General features: G+C 49.5%; 1 protein-coding gene across 8 annotated transcripts in view; it reads left to right on the top strand.

Annotated features, from left to right (window-relative positions):
• The window catches only part of FMNL2 (formin like 2), a 107,470-nt gene that overhangs the window by 44,422 nt on the left and 41,841 nt on the right, over nucleotides 1–21,207 (top strand). For all 8 annotated transcript variants that reach the window (XM_090143459.1, XM_090143461.1, XM_090143456.1 and 5 more), the window contains exons 2-6: nucleotides 6,632–6,715; nucleotides 12,267–12,347; nucleotides 15,568–15,644; nucleotides 16,955–17,038; nucleotides 18,367–18,519. In XM_090143459.1, the coding sequence (XP_089999585.1) occupies nucleotides 6,632–6,715; nucleotides 12,267–12,347; nucleotides 15,568–15,644; nucleotides 16,955–17,038; nucleotides 18,367–18,519 (479 nt within the window). The remainder of the gene's footprint in view (nucleotides 1–6,631; nucleotides 6,716–12,266; nucleotides 12,348–15,567; nucleotides 15,645–16,954; nucleotides 17,039–18,366; nucleotides 18,520–21,207) is intronic.

Raw genomic sequence — 21,207 nt, 5'->3', positions numbered from 1 at the left:
TTTATAGCTTCTTGTTTGCTTAGTCTAAAGCACCAAGTACGCCTTGTGGAGTTCCTGGTCCTCCTGAGCTTTGGCTTTCTGACACTGAGATCTTTTGCAAATTGGAGTTATCTACGAATGTCACCAACATATGCCTTGGCCCAGCACATGCAGAGTGGTTTGTTGGTGAGCATCCCCTCCAGCTGATGAGTGCAGGGCACAGGGCTGGGGAGGGAGCCCTGAGAATCATAGAATCTTAGCATGGCCTGGCTTGCAAAGGCCCACAGTGCTCATCCAGTTCCAACCCCCTGCTGTGTGCAGGTCACCAACCAGCAGCCCAGGCTGCCCAGAGCCACATCCAGCCTGGCTTTGAATGCCTGCAGGGATGGGGCATCCACAGCCTCCTTGGGCAACCTGTTCCAGTGCCTCACCACCCTCTGGGTGCTGCATCTGACAGAAGAGGCTGGGTAGGCCCAGACTGGCCACTTGCGTGCTTTAAACTGTGACAACTAATCAGACTGTTTTTTAGTACTGTTAATTAACTGATGAAGTGTTACGAGCTGTGGTTGCAACACGTGGGTCATCTGCAGCACCCTCTGTGTTCTGTTAGCTGGTTGATGGGCATGGGATGGATGCAGTGTAGTGCATCTCCAGAACGAGGATAGCAGGCCGGAATATTTGTTGGTGGTGGGCTTAGTGTGAAGCAAATGGTGAAGTGGGAAGTGAATCTACCATAATTAGGTCCTCATGTGGATTATTACCTAAATAAGTGAAAATCCAGAGCAGTGACATGGATCCCTGCTGGGGCTGGCCTGGCTCTGGCCGATGTTAGGGAAAGGCCATTAGGAAAGGCAAGCTGCTGGTGCATGGGTGAGCACCACAGGTGCTGTTTGCTCAGGTAGATCAGCACGAGCAATCTTGGCTGCAGTGGGGCTCTGCTGCTGCTTCCCAGCAGTCACACTGAGAAAACACTTCTCCTTATCTCTTAGTAGCATGTTATGATCTTCGGCTGCTTTTAAAATTCCAGTTAGGGGAAATGTCTATAACTGCTCTTTTATTACTTTGTTGAGAGCTGCAGCTCTTCCCCAGCGAGGTGACCTCGCAGCTTGCCTGTGAGCAGGGCAGGAGCTTTGTTGGCCAGGAGAGTTAGCAGCAAGGTTGGAGGTGATGCACGACAGCCATCCTCTGCAAACCACCTCCAGAGTGCTCCAGTGTGTTGAAGGTGTGCATGGGGAGCATTGCTCTCACTTCATCACCTGCTGCCCGGCTCAGTGTGGTTAACTTCAGCCCTGCACTGAATGGTGCTGGGGCAGGGATGTGGGACAGGGTGCAGGGCTGGGGCAGTGTGCACAAAGTGGGGAGTGGTGCAGGTGCCAGCATAGAGAGGCTGCCTCTGTCCTCAGACTGTGGTTCAGCTGCAGGATGGGGTTCCGTGTGAGCTCAGTGGTCTGTTACACAGCATTGGGGTGTTTGGGAGATGAGATTTACACCTCTGGATAGAGCGTGGCCTCCGAGCTGACTGTTCCTTACAGCTGCTTTTGTGCTGAGATTGTGCAGTCCTCTTGCACAGATGGCTTTTGACAGTCACTGATAGGTGCTGCTGTCTGTGCTGTTAATTTTTCCTTTTCAGCAGAGTAGTTGATAGGCAGCTATTCAGTTACACAGCTGGGTCTGCAGCGTTTGCTCTGGGGGCTTTGTAGTGAACAGTGTCGTGCAGGATGGGAATCCTCTGGTTAGAGTAAAGCTTTTTTTTCAGTGGAATCTTTATAAAGCTGATAAAAACTAATAAATTGTAAGAGGAAAAACCCATCAGCAAGTTGGGAGCAGACTGTGATTGTCCCAGTGCTCAGCCTTCACCTTCTGTTTTGCATTGCTATGTGCTGGCAGGGGATCAGGAAGGTGCAAGCCTACAGGCAGAAGGAGGTGGGTTGCTCTGGACAGCATTTCATGGCAGTGGTAGAAATGAGATGTCCAGCACATCTCCTCTGTGCATCTCCCACCACGTCCCGATGTACCGTGCCCAGCAGCTGGGTGCATGCTGCTATGCTACGGCTCCCAGCTCCTGGCAGACGTGAGCATAGGCTGGAGCTGGAATGCACTTTCCCAGACATTTCACTGAAAGCTCTTTAATTTTGGATTCTGTGGTGTGCCTTATCAGTGGTGAGTGCATTTGAATGAGTGAGTAAAGCAGTGAGGCGGTGATCTTCCCGGATGGGTGAGTCAGCTGTGAGCTGGGCTCTGGGGCTTTTGCAGCGTGAAAAGGTTTCTCAGTGTTGAATTAATGAGGTTTCAGCTTTTCCGAAATCTGAAAAGTATTAGTCTGGGTCTGAATTTCTGAATGGTATAAACAGCCCTGTGGTGAGAGCAGCAGTCGCTGGCCACCAACACGTTCGAGATGCTTCTCAGATGGAATTTCAGCAGCGAATGTCAGCAGCACCCGGCTTGGCTCACACCTCTGCTCCTGCCCTGGGGCTGCAGCTGCAGCTCCCAGCGCTTGCTGGGAGTACTGGGAAAGAGCTGGGCTCCCCAAAACATGCACAAGTTGTCTGCATAGGATTCCCATGTGTGCGTGGTGAAACGCATCCCAACCCTGCTCTTGTTTGTGCAGTGCTGATGCTAGCAGGGGTCTCAGTAGAGCAGTATGAGATTCACATCTCCAAGAGCTCTCAGGTTAGGATAGTGTGTAATCAGTATGCATATGTTACTGCTGATGAAGCAAAGAAGTGATCTGCAAAGCAGCACAGCAGCTTCAGTGGGGACCACGGAGGAGGGAGCAATGAACGATGTCAGGTAGGATATGCGGGGTTGCTGAGAAGTCCTGGGGTGCACACAGGTGTGTAAATGAGAGTCCTGCACTCAGTCCCAGCCCTGCACACGGATGTCTGCAGGGACAACTGCCTTGCTGGGAGCATCTGTGTGCTGTGTGCTGGGCTTCTAGATCAAAGAATGGTTTAATAAGGAAAAATAAAAAAGGGGGGGGGAGAAGGAGGATTAGAACAATAAGTAGATATAGTTTTAGCCTTGCATGGATTCCTCATAAAGTCAGCACACCCAGAGCTGCCTCACTGGCCTCTGGCTTTCCTAAATAAACACACCGTAGCGGGACTGAGAAGTGAAGCCATGCAGAGTTACAGAAAGCTGAATTTCAGTGTTACACAGGAACATGAAGGGTTCTTTTACTGTGGATCCTGGAGTTAAATTGTAACGCTGTACCACAGTACAGAGGGCTGCCTTAGTAGGCAAGTCTGAAGTTTGCAGCAGAGCTTCATTGACCTGCAGGGTTCCCTGCTGGAAGGACGCCTGTTCTTTCTCAGTTCTACAGGTTGGGAGGTATGGATTTGACTTATGGACCAATTTTGGATTTACTTTGTAAGAACTCACTAGACATTATAAAAGCTTGCAGCAGTTCAGGCAGTGCCATAAAACAGTCATGACCGTAACACAGAAAAAATGAAGGGTGCAGCTCATCATTGTGGAGGCAGCAGAGATGGAGCAGTCACCAAGTGCTGTGCACAGAGCCTGCAGGGAGTGCCACTGTGAGCTGGGAAATTCCAGGTGAGAGAGTCAGCAGGTGAGGAAATGAGCAGGGCTCCACTTAATCTGAATCTAACGAGACCAAGGATATTGTTGAAGCTTTGTTCCATCGATGCTCCCGTGAAGCCAAAAACGTGCAAAGGTTTGCTTTCCTCTCTCCTGTGGCTGTGTGGGTCGGAAATAATCCCACTCAGAGGAAGGAAAGGAGGAGAAAGTGAGCTGGGAATTAGGGCTCGGGAATATAAGCTGCTCTGCCATGTCTCAGAGAGGAGCTGGCGTTAATTGAGGTTTAATTCTGCCATTGCAGCTGTGGGAAGCTACGTGGGTCTGCGTTCTCCTCCACTTGCATTATGCCTGCCCTAGGCTGCTGCTGGAATTCAGGGGATGCATTGCTGGGCGTGTGTGGGGCTCTGTGTGATAGATGGCAGCGGTCTCTGCAATGGGCACTGGGTGCTTCCTCTGCTGTCCTGCTGTCCCCAGGGCTCTTCTCAGTGACCCACCCAAAGGAATGGATGGCCGTGTCCTCGGGCTGCTGGCCACGGCTCCTCTGGAAGCTCCTATGAGTAGGAAATGGTTTTCTGTGCTCAGAGGCTGGTGGCAACGTCTTGTTTTTGGGGATGGATGTGCTGTAATTGGCTTACTGATGCACTGTGAGCGGATGGATTAGGAGGAGCCTGTCCTGTTTGATGCTGGCACGTTAATGTCATGATTCATAAATAAAAAGGATTTAGACTTAAAGATCATAAGATTAGCAAGGAAGAGCAACAGCTTAATGCCATTAATTAGCAACGCTTATGCTTTTAAGTCACTCAAGATGCTGCCACGTTTGTTTTCCAAAACAATAAGCCTGTACATTGTCATTAAAATGAAGAATAAGTGAGAAGAAGCTGAGTTCTATCCTTGCATGGCAGCTGGGAGAGGTTGGGGTGGCTTGGGTCGGGCTGGGGGTGCAGTGCCTCCCTGTAGCTTGGGGATGCTGCTGGGGTGCTGAATTGGATGGAGCTGGGCTTTGTCCAATAGGTTGAATGTGTATATTTCCTTGATGCGCTGCTAGTTTTATTTTTAACTCTTAGGCAATTTAATATTTTGTGGGCCTGCTAGTATTTCCCCCTGGTTTTCCATCTGCTACTGTGATTAAATGAAGTTGTAGCTTTATAATGCCAGTCCAGAGCAAACGAAATGGAAACCTTACCTATATGACTTGGCACGTGGACAGTAGACATGAATAACTTTGGAATTTGTGGGGAAAAAGAGAAGTTATGTGTGCTTGGAGCCAGAATATGGCCGGGAATCGGCCCCTGCAGACAGGATCGAGCTGTGGCTGCTGAGCTGAATGCCAAAGGCTTCCGAGCCTGAGCTGCATGGAGGGGGAAGGTGGGAGATTGGCAGCCCTGGGCCTGCAGGTAGCCAGAAAGTGCCGCTGTGTGTGATGCCCCTAACCAGAGGACCTGGAAGTGGCTAAGAGACGCCTGGGAGTCGTTTCACCGGGCTGCGGGGAGCAAGAAATACAGACTGCAAATATGTGTGGTTAATTGTAGTGGGAGCCAAAGCTGTGCAAGCAGAAGGGTCCAGCCAAGGCGATGGAGCAGCCTTCTGTGCCATAGCTGCTGATGCAAGAGATGCAGAGTGGGGGAGTTCACACTTCAGAATGAAATCAGAATTAATCTGTTTTGAAGTACGTTCATCCAAATCGCTGTCTGGGCCTTGTTTCCATCCTTCAGGCTGCACTCACAGAATTGTTAAGGTTGGAGAAGACCTCTGAGATCCCTAACCCTCCCCATTCCCACTGCCCACATCCCTCAGTGCCACATCCCCACGGCTCTGGGACACCCCCAGGGATGATGACCACCACTCTCTGGGCAGCTGTGCCACTGCCTGACTGCTCTTTGGAGAGGAAATTGTTCCTCATACCCACCTGACCCTCCCCTAGTGCAATGTGAGGCCATCACCTCTTGTCCTATCACTGTTACCAGGGAGCAGAGATGACCTGCACTTTGCTCCAACCTCCTTTCAAGGAGCTGGAGAGAGTAACTGGGCTCTGCAGAGCTCTTCGGGCTGGCTTCTGGTCCCAGCACCAGCTTGGGTCTGTGAGCTGATGAGGTGGAATAGGATCACAGTGTGACAGGGCACGCACTGCAGGTAAACAGCTTAGGCCCAGTGGAGCTCTGAAATATGTTTGCATCGTCACAGGTAAGGAATGGCACTTGACAAAGCCCCAGGAAAAATACCAAGGAGTGCATTAAAATGATAAGCAGAACTGATAAGGTGTATGGCGAGAGACTGAGAGGGGAATCAAGGGCAGATAGCATCACAGCCTGTAAATACTATCGACATGACAGCACAGATGAGCAAAGAGAAGAGTATTTGTTATCTGATAGAAAACAAGCTTCAGGAAGAGCAGCAGCAGAGTGGTGGAAAAGCTCTGGGAGTGGGTGACACTCATCCATTGGTGGAGGTGGTGAGGTCTGGTGGGAAGGCAGCAGGGCCTGGGGTGGGCCAGCAGGTGCCTGTGTCCCAGAGTGAGATATGTGAGGTGCAGCTGGAGAGATGCTTCGTGCTCTGGCATGTGGCTTTCCTGTGCTGCACCCTGCTGATAGGAGGCTCTCGAGATGTGGTGCTTGCAGAGCTCTCCTTGTGCTGTGCAAATAGCTTCAGAGAGCTGCCCAGGGGTAGGCACCCAGCTGGGCTGTCCTGCACTGTGTTGTGTTGGGCAGGTGTGCTCCCAGCTCCAGCATCACTGCAAACCAAATAGGGCTGCGCCTGGTGACATTTGGAAACCTGAACAGCATCCTGCTGTTAAAATAGAATGAAATGGATTTTAAGGACCTTGTCTGGAGAAGAGCAGCCTTGTGCAGTGCCCAGCACTGGGTGCTTGCTGTATCAGTGTGCTCAGGACTGGAAGGCTCCTGCTGCATCCCAGTGCATCCTGCAGCATGAGAGGCATTGCTGGCACTTCTGGGGCCAAAGGCAATGCTGAGAGGAAATATTTCTGAATAATGCTGTCAATAGGAATTCGCATAAAACGATGAGGGTGAGTGGAGCCCTGCTGCCTCAGTTCACCCACATCTGCTGCCTCCCAAACTACCACTACCTGATGCTCCTTTCTCTCTCCCTGCAGAATGCGATGAACTTGCCTCCTGACAAAGCCCGGCTGCTGCGGCAGTACGACAATGAGAAGAAGTGGGAGCTCATCTGCGACCAGGTGAGGTGGTTGGGGGGCTGATGGCACACACCTCGTTAGGAACACGCATGGGGTTTGTCAGTGCAGGACCCTAAAAGGGCACCTTGTTGGAGATGAGCATTTGTGTGGTTTCTGACGCTCGTTTCTTTGGCCTCCTGCTCCATTGTTGGTAACAAACTCGTGGAATCTGTGTGCAGTGGATGGGTTCTCACCTTGTAAGTAAGCTGTGTGATGTCAGTGAGTGATTTTGATGCAGTTGGGTGCATGGCTTTCCCTGTCCTGAGCCATTGCCCCATATGGCCGTAGCTGTCACCTTCAGTGAAAGACAAATGGCGATGCAGCCTGAACTCCCCTTCACCTCCAGAGCCTGAGCAGCAGCCTGGGATTAAGCAGCACCATATGCTGAGGCATCCCTCATGCACAGCTCTGTGCGGGGCAGGCTTGGCAGCAGTGTGTAGCAATTAACAGGTTGGTCTGCTGTAACAAATGGGCAGAAACAGCATTCTTTAGAGAAAATGAAGCATGTGAAATGCGGGGTGTGCATCTGTGAGCCAGCAGCAAAATCTGCCATAAACTTCAAAGTGATTGCTAATGAAAGTGATTGATCCAGGGCTGAAAGAGTGGGATGCTTCCTTGAGATGGCAGTACAGGTACCAGGATGATGGTTCAGCAGAAGGCATAGTCATGCTGTGAGGTTAGGAGTGTCCTGTAAATAGGTTTGTGGGACACTTCCTCTATACCCATTACAGTGGCAGAGCCTTCAATGAAATCCAATTACCAAATCCACCCTTCCCAGGGTCCCACTGTCCCAGGGGATGTGCTTAGGGCTGCAGTCTGCAATCTGCTGCAGCTGCCCCATGTCCCTGCTGGGTGCTCGCCAGCCACTGAGGATTGGAGCAGCATTGAGCAGGTGTCTGTAACAGCACCATAGCACAGCATATGGTGTGTGAAATATTTATATCTGTCCGTGTAATTATGGTACGTGGCTGCAAACACTTCTAGAAATAGATTCTGTATGGAACGTAAGCTGTTAGAGAGGAAGCAAACTTTGATTGCTGTTTTCTATAATAATGAATTTTGTATCTGCTCTGACGAGGTGGATGTGCTTTCTGGTGAGCCATTGCAGGGGCTGCAGTGCTGGTTGTGGGGACTCAGCCAGGATGGTGCTCTCTCTCCTTTGTCCTTGTAAGTCATCCACGCTTTGCTGCAGCTTCCCTATAAGCTTGCTCCCTGCTTCTCTGGGTCGATGAACAAGGAATACATCTAAGGAGGAGGAGAAGAATGAAACCAGCTCTGGAGGATGTGATGTGAGCAGCCGACTTCCAGGCAGGGAGTGGAGATGAGGTGCCCTGCTTGATGAGCCAAGCCACTGTCATGGAGTGTTTGGTGGCACTGCTGGCATTTCGGTCCAGCTGTGTGCATTGAAGTGTTGGGGGGACACGAATGTTGAGAGGAGAGGTTGTGAGCATCTTAGGAAGTTCTTCATTGCCCTCTAATGGCAAGCTGTGGCAGGGGTGGAGATCGTGTCCTGTCCCTTGGAGGTGCATGGAGAGTAACTATGAAGAGCACCAAGGTGGAAGCAGTGTGGTGGCACCCGAACTTCCAGCCCTGAGCTGCTGCTGGAGCTCTTTCCCAGCAGTGCCTTCCAGAGGAAGGAAGGAAGGGCAGTTTGGCAGGATGGTGGCCAGTGTGGGGTCACAGGGGTGGTGGTAGCTTCTCCTGGGCCTGCAGTGCCCAAGGAGCAATGCTGCTGGTGCCCGTGAGCCTGAGCCCAGAAATGTGCTGTGTCAAGGTTTCGCCATCAGAAACAAAGTGCTCCAAATAGCCCATGGAAGAACATCTGGAAACCACAGAGGGACCCTGGGACTGTCTTCACTGACACTGAGTTGTTAGATCATGTTCTTAGGAGGAGAGAAATGTTTATTGCTGGGCCCTCCATCCTGCCAGAAGCTTCATGATGACAGAGTGGTCACAGCAGCTTGTGCTGCCCAGCCTAGCCTGGACGTGCTTTTACACCCTTCCAGAGGGAAATGGCACACAGCTTCCCCAGCAGCGCCGAGTCAGACCCACTGAATGCTTACCTGGTCTGTGTGAGCCCTGAGAGCGGAATGAGCCAGCAAGGGTAACAGTAATAACAGATGTCATTAACACAGAAAGCATCCTGAATGTTTTTGGAAGCAGAATATCTCTGGAAAAGCCACAATTTCCTGGTTTCAGAATAAATACATTTCCCAGATTGAGGTGAACAAGGGATGTATCGAGTTCTTCTTAGGACTGCATGGAAGGGGAAATGCAGGAATCCAGCAGTTCCTCCTCACTGCTGAAGTGAAACCCCTGGCCTCCCTTACCAGATCCACCAGGAGAAGGTGCTGATGCAGGACAGCGTGGGAGCAGTGCTGTGTCCCTGAATCATTCTCCATCATTCATTCCTCTCAGGGAGGCACAGAGCAGCTCACTGCAGCATTGGGCAGCGCTCTTCCATTTCAGCCTTTGGACTGAGGTTCCCCAGCAGGTTCTAAATAAGAAAGGGCCCATTATTTCTGCAAAATGAATTTCCATACCACGTGGTTGGACAAAGGCAGGGCAGTTACTGCTGGTCCGTGCCTTTCTGGTGTCGAGGCTGCAGATAGCAGCAGTGCCTCGAGTCTGCACAGCGCAGATAAAACAGCTTTTGGTTGGGATTTATGACAGTGTTGTGTCTGCACGGCTCTGCTCCATGCAGCCACCTGCCTTCTGCTTGGTGAAATTTGGGGAGGTGAGTTCGGGTTGGAAGCACTGTGTGTCTGTGAGACTCACAGCCTGATACGTTTTTGTTTTGAAAGCAGATTTGGCCGATGAGCAGTTATGGATTGCCAAAGGAGGAGAGGATGGGAAAAAGCAACAGCTTTAGCTCGTTATTTCTGGTTCTTAAGGGTTAGGGGAGGATAGCAGTGGGTTTGCCTCCTCAGGGAAGGAAGAGCTGAGGAAGCAGAGGAAAGGACCAGCATTTCCCTGCGTAGGACCTGGTGATGGCTGCAGGCTTCAGTCCTTCGGCCCAAATAATTCTGCTACGTGATAATGAGCAGTTAAATTTAATGACCTTGCTGTAGAGATCATTACACAAGTACATAATTATGGCTGGTTTTAAGAAAACAAACACACAAAAGTGTGTGCTATCTGCGTCACAGACTGCTGGGCTTGCTTGCTGAGCCTCTTCAAGTGGTTCATGCTGAAGACTTCAGTTATTAACCCCAGGGCTGGGAAGGCTTGTGCCACTCAGCAGATGATGCCCCATTCCTGAATGAAATAAATGACCCTGAAAAAGTAAAATAGCTTCTCTAGAGGATTCTGTATAACACATCAGAGCCAAGGTAGCATTAGGAGCTTCCCAAAAGGAGGATCGATCCCATAGCTGTCCCTTTGCTGCCCACAACCCCCACACTGCTGCCTCCAAGGATGGCCCGGCCCTCCTGCAGCCCCAGGGCAGTGCTTGGGAACAGCAAGCACACTGCTACCCTCATGGCTCAGTTGCAGAGGGGGACATCAGTACTGTGTGCTGGGATACCTCCAGAGCTCACACAAAGCTCCAGTGGTGGTCCTGAAGCTCTGGTGACAGCTTAGGACGTGTCCTCGTTCCGAGCAAAGTGCTTCTGTTGTCTGTCTGCCAGAGAAAAGGAGTTCTAAAATGAGTTAATGGATGGAATTACTTCTGAATCACTTCTGTGCGTGCCCACTGCAAAGCCGTGGTGGGCTCTGTCCTGGGGGAGCTGGATGTCTAAATGTGAAACTATCCCAACTGTTACACCGAGCTAGCAGTTAAAGACCTTTGAATATTGACATGCTATACTTTCAGATGTTTTACTTTCTACGCTTAAATCTTCTGTATTCTGAAGTCCCCGACAACATGCTTGGGTTCCTGCCTCTGTTGTCTCTCTCCATAAGCAGCAGGGTTGCAGCAGGTGCTCTCTGTGCAGGGCAGGAGCTGTGCTGAAGCCTTACAGCCATCTGCACCCTCCCTGCGATACCACGCTGCCTCTTGCACCTGGCTCTCCCAGCACCCTGGCAGCACTTCCAATTAGCAGCAGTTTAACCACAATTGTGACATTTCCTCAATGGTCATATAGGCTCACGAATAGAAGAGTCTAGTGAAGAGAGAGGTTCTGTGAACACATGAGCTTCCTTGGCCCCCTGGCAATGCACCAGCCAGATAACGAGCCTGTAGCAGTGATTACCACCTCTCTCAGCAGTTAGATTGGGCTTCTTGAAACCAGTCCCCCACTCTTATGGGCTGGGTGATCCAAATGTTCCCTCCTCACCTCCATCACCACAAATTGTATTCATTTCCCTGGGGTTTAAAGGGAGAGAAGGGGCTGACCCTGGGCGCACTGCTCTGTGGTTCCTGAGCTGTTGTTGAGATAAAAAGGGAGTGCCAAGTTCCAGGGCTTGCAGCTTGGCTCATCCATCTTTGAAGGTGCTCAGGAAGCAATCCTGCTATAATACAGGGCAGAAATGTCTGCTTTCTATCTTAAGGAGCTATGGCTCGGGGCTGCTGGACCCCAGGATAGATTTGTGAGTCCATTTTTCCTCTCTGACCGTGATAAATGGCTTTTTTTACAGCAAGTAGCAAGATAATGACAGAAACAAGTTTGGTGTTCAGACAGTTTGTTCTGGTACAAGGCAGCATGCGCCTTGGTAGGAAATAACATCCAGATAATGCAGGCAGAATTGCATCCTGACCTCATATGTGAGGGTTTCAAGTATCAGTTACAGAATGCGAAGCTGTAGCACCAGGAGGAAATTGTTATGAGGCCTTTCCTCAAGAGAAAGGACAGAATAGTTTAAAATTCTTCCAGGATGCAAATAGTATCAGAACTTATGGTAATGCTCTTACCAGGTATGGACACAGCATGCTCCTTGCAGGCTAACTCATGTTTCACTGGAGGTGCTCCTCCCCTCTGCTCTGCCCTGGGGAGGCACAGCTGGAGCACTGTGCACTGTGCTGGGCTCCCCAGTTCAGGGCAGACTGGGAACTGCTGGGTCAGCTCCATGGAGGGCTGCAGAGCTGCTGGGGGCTGGAGCACCTCCTGATGGGGACAGGCTGAGAGCCCTGGGGCTGTGCACCCAAAGGAGAGAAGGCTGAGGGGGTATGAGTGGTGCTGACCCACGGCTGAAGGGCAGGGGATGGGGCCGGGCTCTGTTTGGTGGTGCCTTTCAATCCAGCATGGGCAACTATCTGCTCCTGCAGCACTTCTCTTGCCCTCCATGCTCCTGCTGAATAGAGGCTCTGTAGTCCCAGGTGTGTTTGTTTGTGTCTGTAACTGGAATTCAAAACTGTAATTGAATATGTAAGCCATATTTTTATGCATCCAATATAAATATCAAATTTCAGAAAATCAAGATACATGTAAAGATGGTTTATTTGCATGCATATGGTATATGTGTAGATTATAGATGAATATAGGGTATGTACGTATATATTTATAGTGTGTGTTCTGTTTAAATATGTACGTGTATGCATGCACTTCATGCATATCATAAGTAAATACAGAAAATGTTATAAGATGGTTGATGTTTATTCTTACATCCTTTTCAGGAAAGGTTCCAAGTGAAGAATCCCCCACACACGTACATCCAGAAGCTGAAGGGCTATCTGGACCCGGCTGTCACCAGGAAGGTGAGGAGCATCCTGTTTCCTCCTGGCTGTCCTTTGTTCGTGCAAGAGGAGCTCCTGGGGTCCTGATTCCTTCCTGCCTTTGTGTGCAAGGCCCCATGGAGCTCTCAGAAAAGTCCTGGAGAGGTAACAAAATGCAGAGGAAGGTTGGGAAGACACTGCGGCTTTTGTGGCTTAGAAAGCAGAACAGATGTTGCAAAGAAGAGGGCCATCTGACACATGAAACAAATTGTTTTAATATCTTTAGCTCCAATAAACAGTCTGACAAATTGTCGCTGAGCTGTGCTCCAGGTCTGGCTTCCCATGTGGGCAGTACTGGTGGCAGATAAATCCCATGTCCATGGCACCTCACTCACCCCATGGAGGGGATGTTGCAGCTCTGTGTCTTGTTCTGTGGGCATGCACATGGAATGACTGCACACAGCAGTCACCTGCTGCTGGCAGAGCCATCGGGAAGCCCCATCTGTATCTCTCTGTAGAACATCTCCAGAGCTGGCTGGCTGCTTCTGACACTTCTGCACCACTCCTGTAGGCTTACTAATAGCCTCTAGGATTTCAGAAGAGCATAAACTCACATCCCGTTTAGAGTACCATCACTGAACCTTTGGTATTCTCTCACGGTGGACATCAGCTCGTATCCTGTGCTGATTGTTACAACAGCCTAAAGAAAAGGCAGCAGGGCAAGCAGTTCTGCCATGGGCTGGCTCTCTGTGCTGCCCCGACAATTGCTGCTTTGTGTTGCTGTGCAATTAGCTGAGCTGAGTGCCCTGGGGTAAGATGTGCATCCTGGCACTCTGCTGGGGCCGGGGCGGGCTGGAAGGGCAGCAGTGCACCCTGCTCTGCAGGCACAGGAGGTGGGCACCCTGCCCTGCTGCCCACACCTCCTCGCTGCTGTCCTGGGGGCTGCATTAATGCCTTCCGACAGCGCTTCTCTTGTCAGAGGCTGCCACAAGGAGCTGGAAACCATTTAGAAGGAAACCTTGAATCGTGCCCGTAGCTGGTTATGTGGGTTTGGTTTTGTTTTGTTTTTTAATCTGAACAGGGGTCTTTGTGTTTTTCTCCTGCAGGGTTTTTGAAATTCGTTTAGTGTTTGGCTTTGCTCTGTGCTGAACGCACATTGAAGCCTTTCTTATCCTAATGCTGCTCTAAGAGTCCCATGACAAAACTGAAGGAGCCTAAAAATAACTGCATTGAGTTTCTCCCTTTTGTTGCATTATTCTGTACCAACAGCAGCCTTTCCTCAGCCGGGGCCTCGAGTGGGAAAGATTTCCAAGAGAACCTCTGGGCAGATGCTGTGGGGAGAATTATACCCCGTTATAGCTGTCATTGGGGCTGGATCAGCTTTTAGGAGGAAGTTTTTCATGCAGAGGGTGGTGAGGCACTGGAACAGGTTGCCCAAGGAGGCTGTGGATGCCCCATCCCTGCAGGCATCCAAGGCCAGGCTGGATGTGGCTCTGGGCAGCCTGGGCTGCTGGTTGGCGACCTGCACACAGCAGGGGGTTGGAACTGGATGAGCACTGTGGGCCTTTGCAACCCAGGACATCCTGTGATTCTGTAACTCCCAGCGTGGCCAAGAGAAAGTCTCTCCTGGCACTGCTGTTACCTGTGTGCTTGGGGCTGTCATTGGGACCGTGATGACTTCCCAGGAAAGCAATGACTTTCTGTCTGAGCTGAGGTTGGACGCAGAAAAAGTGTGGAGATCAGACATTTTAAAAGAAATTCCAGTTTGGAGGTTTCTAGGGGCCAGTAAGGCAGTACTGCTGTTGTGGCTACAAAAAAAACCCCATGGGATTGGGATTTCTGCTGTGCTGTACCCTGGCTCCTGTCTCTGCCCCCTGCTACATCACTATTTTACCCTTACTTCTAGAGATGTAAGATTTTACTGCCTGTGGCTATATTGTATCAGCTCTCTCTGAGAGTAGGCATTGGGTTTTTGTACTCCGAGCTAATTCTCGTCGTGCAGAGAAACCTTCGGTCTGATTGCAGCCATCTATTTCAAAGTGAAAATGAACAGAGCCCTGTGCCCACCAGGACCTCGCAGTGAGACTCATTTTGGGCCGCCCGTGGTTTTCTGAGCCCAGTAAGCCACTGGTGCTAACTGGGCTGTGCCACAGCCCTCATGAAAAGGGCTGCTGGTAACCTTCTGTAGGCCATCAAGGTGAGGCGAGTCCTGGGCTTTCACCATTCCCACCTCAATCCATCCAAACCATTCAGGGCACAGTCCTGGGAGCATCACTGTGTCCTAAGAGCTCATAACCCTACCAGCCTTTCCCAGCACATCACATCTGTGTGTGCTCTAATGGTGACCAAGTTGGTTTGTAAATGCTGCAGTTCCAGGGTGATGCTCGTTATCCATCTGCTTCCATTCTTACTCACTTCTACTATTCTGGGATAACATGTGTGGATGGGTTAGGATAAGTCAGAGTAAGGCCCTCTCATCCTGGGGGCTGCTTTGGTACACTTCCAAGCACAGGGAGCACAAAGCAGGAAGAAAACCACAGGTAATTCCCCAGCTGGGAGAAGAGCAGGACTGCTGTGCTCTGGGGAAGCCCAGCTGCAGGCTCTGGGGATTCAGGGGCCCACCTGGCTTGGGATGAGGCATTTAATGTGTGTGTTTAGAGGATCTCTGCCTCCCCAGTGCCTGCTCTGAACCTGGGACTCCTGCTGCATTGCTGCTCTCACGTGGAGGTGATACCAAGCATCTTTGTGCTGCCCAGCATTTCACTGCTACCATTTGAAGGCCTCTTTCCAGCTTCTGATTTTGCAGATGCTATTTTGGGTGCACAAATTATTACACTGTGCAGATGGGAGCACATGTGTGTTTCATTATCAACTCGCACCTACAAGTTTGCTAATTATACAGAAGAGTTGCAGAAACAAGATTAAAGCACAGGGCTGAGGGTGAAGTCCACACACTGTAGCTCTCAGTGGACAAAACTTGTACTGAAACAAAGCTTGTACTGTAAAGAATTGTGTATTTATCTACAGGGTTTTCATTTTCTTAATCTTGGAAACTCAAAAATGTGCATGGGACCAGAAGTTATTTTTCTGAATTTGTTTTTGTTGACTGCCTGGCTATTGTTGTTTCATTCCTGAGGATTTAAAGGGTTCTCAGCTTACCCCAGCGTTGTATTTGTTCAATCTGTGCCGTTTGAGATGCAGATATTTTTAATAGCATCGTGGGAGTCCTAAGAGCTATTTTTGCTTCCTCACTCCCTTACAGAAATTCAGGAGACGAGTCCAAGAGTCTACCCAAGTACTCCGAGAACTGGAAATTTCTTTGCGAACAAACCACATTGGGTAAGAAGTTTTGATGCCCTCTGCTTTCACTGGATTTACGTCTGCTTGTAGATGACTTTCAGAGGATGTCTCTTTGCATGCTGAGCAGTGATAGCACCGGTTGGTTGTTGGAGCCTGAAGGGCCCAGGGAAGGGATGGCTGGGCAGCCCTGATCCTTTTGTGCTGGGGTTAATGCACATTGCATTAGGCCATGAAAAGATTGCAACCAACTTCTGCTTGCCCTTGGTAACTCAGAGCAGGAGTCTGAATAATTGGCTCTCCAATGGTAATAGCATTGCAGCTATAAAAATATGTATATTAAAACATGCTGGTTTATAGCTTTCACACAATATGGTTTGTGAAGCCTGGCCATGAGTAATGTTGCCAGTATTTTGCTTTCAAAAAGCAGAAAATTCTTCTCACATAGCAAAAGTAAAAGAATCACAGGGACTTCAGACTCCACTGAAGAGGGTTACATTCTGCTGGCTGGATCCATCTCAGGGCCTCAGAACCAGAAGCCTCAGTGTGTTGGCTGTGTGGTTTCTTTGATTTTTGTGCTGTGATCCCAGTGTGTGCCCAGCCAACTTACACCCATTTACAGGATGCTGCCCTCGTTGCCAGGAACGAGGGCATTTATGGCACCCCTGGGCTGGTTTCTGCATTGCTTCCCTCCTTTTCCAGCACAAAGGGTTTCCCACTAGAGATGTGCAGATCCCAAATGAGACATTGTGAGGCTTTCTGATGGCTCATAGGCATGCAGGAGGAACCCATGCAGTGCACCAGCTCAATGAATGGGATGGGCAAGGGCAACGTTTATTTATCTTGCTCACCTGGCTGGAGGATGTGTTTCAGAAGATGTGCCAGAGAGGTGCCAAGTTGTTTATTTTAGCATGTAAACTGCAAGAGACTGAAAGCCTGAAGGCTGGAGGTAACAAACTCACACTGTGCTGGGCTGGAGGAGCCAACCTGACTGCAGTGTGGTCCCCCCCTCAGCTCCCTGCCTGCTGCTGGGGCTCACAGCTCCTGCACAGCCTGGGAGTGGGATTTCAAACCTACCTTGACATGTTTAAGTTTCTAAAAGCTTTGGAAAATAATCATTTTTTCTGAATTTCAGATTAATTTATATAGTTGGCAGACTAACATTTACAGCCATAGGTCACGACTTTTTAAGAAGAGGAGGCAGGATTAGTGTTAAGATCTGACCCTGGCTGCCATTGCTCCTGCCTGGGTGTCTTTCCTGCGATGGATGTGTCTCCAGTTTCTCTGAAAAGAACTCCAGTAGTTGCACAAACCCAGTGAAATGCTCTGATGTCTCCTGATTTTTCTAACAGGTGGGTCAGGGAGTTCTTGAATGAAGAAAACAAAGGCCTGGATGTTCTGGTGGAGTACTTGTCGTTTGCACAGTATGCAGTCACGTAAGTAAGGCTTGCCTCTGCTGGGGCATTGAGGTCCCTTCCAAAATAAGCTCTCCCATGATTCTGTGATCTTTAAGGCCCCTTCCAGCCCAACCATTCCATGGTTCTGTGACCCTTAAGATCCCTTCCAACACAAGCCATTCCATAGTTCTATGGTTATATTTATGGCCTGACATGGATTTTAGCTTTGGAGCCTCAGACTTAGGGTACAGTGCAAAACCAATTCAGGCACTACCTGCTGTGTTCCAAGCCACATCCCCATCCTGATCCCTTCCCACTTTGCCATTCTGACACCCGGCCAGCTCGGAGTTGGATGTAGTCATTTAGGTAACAGATCATTAAATACACTCTGGTAAAACAAATTAAGAGAAAATCCGTTTTTGTTAGTCATTAGATCACACAGTTTGAAATAGATGCTCAGATGAGGGTCTGGTTTTGTGTGTCCACACGTTTTCCTTTCAATATATTGGATCAATAGATTAAAAAATCATATGAAAATAAGTGATGAGTTAAAGATACCATTGTAGTTGGGAACTTGAGCAGAACTGATAGTTTCTTTTTAAAACGATGCCATCAGATGTACATATCCCATCACACAGAAATGAGATTCTTGGTGGAGCAGCAGTAAAATTAATGAAGGAAAATTATATGTTTAAAAACGTCCCTAACACTGGAAAATACTGCACAGCAAAAAGATGGGTTTGTATAAAGACTTTGTTCCTAAAATTATATGAATGCGTGCATGTTATCCTGCTGGGTTTTTCCCTCTCTAACGTGGTAAACATGAGTAATAACCTCAAGAGCTGCAAGGGGAACAAGCAGTTTTTCCTTGCAATAGCAGTATGGTGGGCACAGAGTCAGAAATCAAGGAGAATCTTCAGTGATGGTGGTAATACATCACACATGCTTGAGGCTGGTGGGGGCTGATGGGCCAGTGTGAGCGCTCTGTAGGGGAGGAAACTGTACTTTTACAGCATATCCATTTATTAGAATAAAATGGAGACGACTTGGAGCGTTCTTCCTCTTTCCTTCAAGGCAAGGCTGTTCATCTGCAAAGTTTATTTTACACTGAAGTACAATAACGCATGGCTGTTTGATCCTTCTGAGCTGTGGTTAGCTTCCCCCTTTTGGCAGGGGCCGAATTTGCTGCAGCGTGGATTTGAAGCTCGCTCTGAACTGCAGCTGAAGGGAAATTAGTCTGCATCGCTTTCTTCTTTTCTTTTCATAGCCTTTTGGGACCTACAAAATCTGCAGATGTTTAACAGGAAGGAAAACGCTATGTGCATCTTTGCTGTCTAACCCAGCTCCAACATTTCTATTTCCTTTAGGTTTGACTTCGAAAGCTTGGAGAACAACGTGGAAAACTCGATGGACAAATCCAAGCCTTGGAGCCGGTCGATCGAGGACCTGCACAGGGGCAGCAATTTGCCCTCACCAGTTGGCAGCAGTGCCTCGCGCTCCGGCAGGCACTCCACGCTGCGGTAAGGCAGGAGGCCTGCAGGCACTGAGTGCCCCATGCCCCTGGGGCTTTTCAGTTAGGCTGGGTTCCATCTTCCCTCTTTGCACGGTGCAGGCTTGGCACATGTAGGAAACTTTGTCATTGCAGCGATGGTTTTGAGGTGGAAGGAAGTGCTAAGCTCATAGCGCAGGGCAGCAATTGAGGAAGTTAGATGAGTTGTGCTGCCTCTGTTTCCAGTGGCTGAGTGGTTTAAGGATGCATGATACGTTTCCGTCAGGTCCGATGTGCCTTGCCCAGAGGAAGCACTTACTGCTCTCCAAACAGTATGTCAGCGTTTCCATGGGCCCAGCCAGGCTGGAGCTCTGACCTGGTGCCTCATTCAGCAAGGGCTCGTCCAAAAGCATATCCATTCCATTCTGTGCTGAATAAGGTTTATTTGTTAAAGGCCATTTCCATCCTTCAAACCTTCTGGTAATTCAAGTACCACCTCAGGCCTTCCTTTGAAGTCTCCCTTTCTGATTATTTGTTGTTATTTTTCTTTTTTTCAGTTTGTGGAAAAGGCATGATCGCTTCCCTGGAGTGAATGGCAGTCAGCTGTGTTACAGAACTTCATGTTCTTGCAATTCTTCACTCCTACAAACCAGACTAACTAGCATTTATAGCAGCACAGTTCATTAGGGCCACAGCTCAGAGTGCTGGATGGGGCTGTCTTTATGCGTGTTCTGACTCTTTTGGCTTTTGTAGAGCTTTGTTCCATGGTGCTGTGAGCACAAAGGAGTCCTGCAGAGATGGAAGCAGTGAGCAGATTTTTGCTGCCTTCCAGCCCAAGCTCAGCTTTGGTTTGTCACTGCTAACATGGGCTGTGTGGTTTGTGTTCAGGACTGCTACCCATAGCTGAATGGTGGTGGATGTGGTATCTGGAAGGTATCAAAGGCATCAGGGAGAAAGCAGAGAGGAGGAGGTAGGCACACACTGCTGGCAAAAAGATGTGGGCTGTGGAGTGCAGCAGAATCAGTTGAGTTGTTTTTATTTAATGCTGCAAAGGTGATTTCAGTGCTGTTGGTGTGCTTTGATTGTTGTGTACTTCAGCAGAGGAAGTATGGCCTTATGTTTGCAGGAGGAGGTCTGATGCTGCTCTCTGTCTTTGGGAGGCATGTCAGTGGTTAGTTGTGCCAGAAATACACGTCAGCTATGCATTACATGTCTCTTACATTTTTTCTCTCCATTTCCTTCCACCTTTTTTCTCTTTTCACATCCCCCTCTTACCTTTTTTTATTTTCCATTTCCACATCCCCTTCCTCACATCCTCTTTTTCCCTCCCTCTTCCAAACCTCCCTCCCCAATTCATCCTTTTGCATCCCTGACCCTCCTGCCATCACATGCCATCAGCATGGTCTCCCTACCTGAGCAGCTTCAGCTCAAACACCACCAGAGCTGCTTTTCTTCCGGCTGCCTCTGGAGTGGCTTCGCTTGGCGCTCTGCTGATGGGGCCTCGAGCCAGAAAACCTTGTAAGTGCCAGGGTGAGGTGACACCGTATGGAGCTGCCCTTTGTGTGGGGCCCTGTGCTGCTCCCATGCCATATAATCCCATAATCACACTGTGTGGGGAGCAGCCCTGAGTGCTGGGGAGCCTCAGCCTCCACGCTGTGTGGTTATCGCATTATAGCTTCCCACTGTAGTCTGCTTCCGTAGAGTGGGCTTAGCTAGAAGGGAATAAAGCATGTTTTACATTGAAACAAGATATTAGTTTGCTTGTCGTGTTGCAGAAAGTTTTATCCCTGAGACATCTAGCTTTAATTGTTGTGTGCTTTGGTTAATGTTTTAAATAGAGCTGTTGCTGGAGTGTTGGCTCACTCTTAGATATGGGCAGGGGCTGCTGGGTTGGGGGGTGACCTGGGCTGGGGCCCCAGTGGTGCCCAGCACTGTGAGATTCTCTGACAGCACCTCTGTGTGTTGCCTCGTAGCACGAAGGCCTGTGTTCTGCAGGGGGTGGGTTTTCTGTGGATGGGGACTATGTGTAATAGAAAAGTAAAAGCATGGGATGTTTTAAGAGTTATTTTTTAATATTTTTTTTGATGAATTTATAAATACTGTGTGCCACACACGCATCCCAAATGAAATGCTGACATTTGGTTTGAACAGACACGTTTTGTGCTGCCTTTAGCATGTGGTTCTCTCATGTTGCTGCCTGTCTGCAGCGTCACGGTGCTGCTCTCTGCCTGCCTGCAGCTGCAGTCACTGCAGCCCTTGGGATGTGTGCACACAGAGGTATGGTAGCAGGTGATGAGCACAGGATCACTCTTGGAGTGCTGGGCAGGGCTGCAACCTTGCATGCTTGCAAGCGACTCAGCTCTGTTGCAGCAAATGGTTCCCTTGCAAGTAGCCGTGGTGCCCCACTGCAAAATCATAGAATCACAGGGACCTCAAGGATCACGAAGCTCCAACCCCCCTGCCACATGCAGGGCCACCAACCTCCCCATTTCATACCAGCCCAGGCTGCCCAGGGCCCCATCCAACCTGGCCTTGAACACCTCCAGGGATGGACGGGGCATCCACAGCCTCTCTGGGCAGCTGTTCCAGCACCTCACCACTCTCACAGCAAACAACTTCCCCCTGTCATCCAACCTAAATCTTCCCTCCCTCAACTTAAAACTATTTCCCGTTGTTCTGCTATCAGCTAGCCTTGAAAAGAATTGACTCCCCTCCTGTT

The sequence above is a fragment of the Phasianus colchicus genome, chromosome 7 (genome assembly GCF_987193195.1).
Source record: "Phasianus colchicus chromosome 7, bPhaCol1.hap1.1, whole genome shotgun sequence".
Taxonomy (NCBI): domain Eukaryota; kingdom Metazoa; phylum Chordata; class Aves; order Galliformes; family Phasianidae; genus Phasianus; species Phasianus colchicus.
Note: the sequence above shows the minus strand (reverse complement) of the source record. Positions and strands in the feature narration are given on the sequence as shown.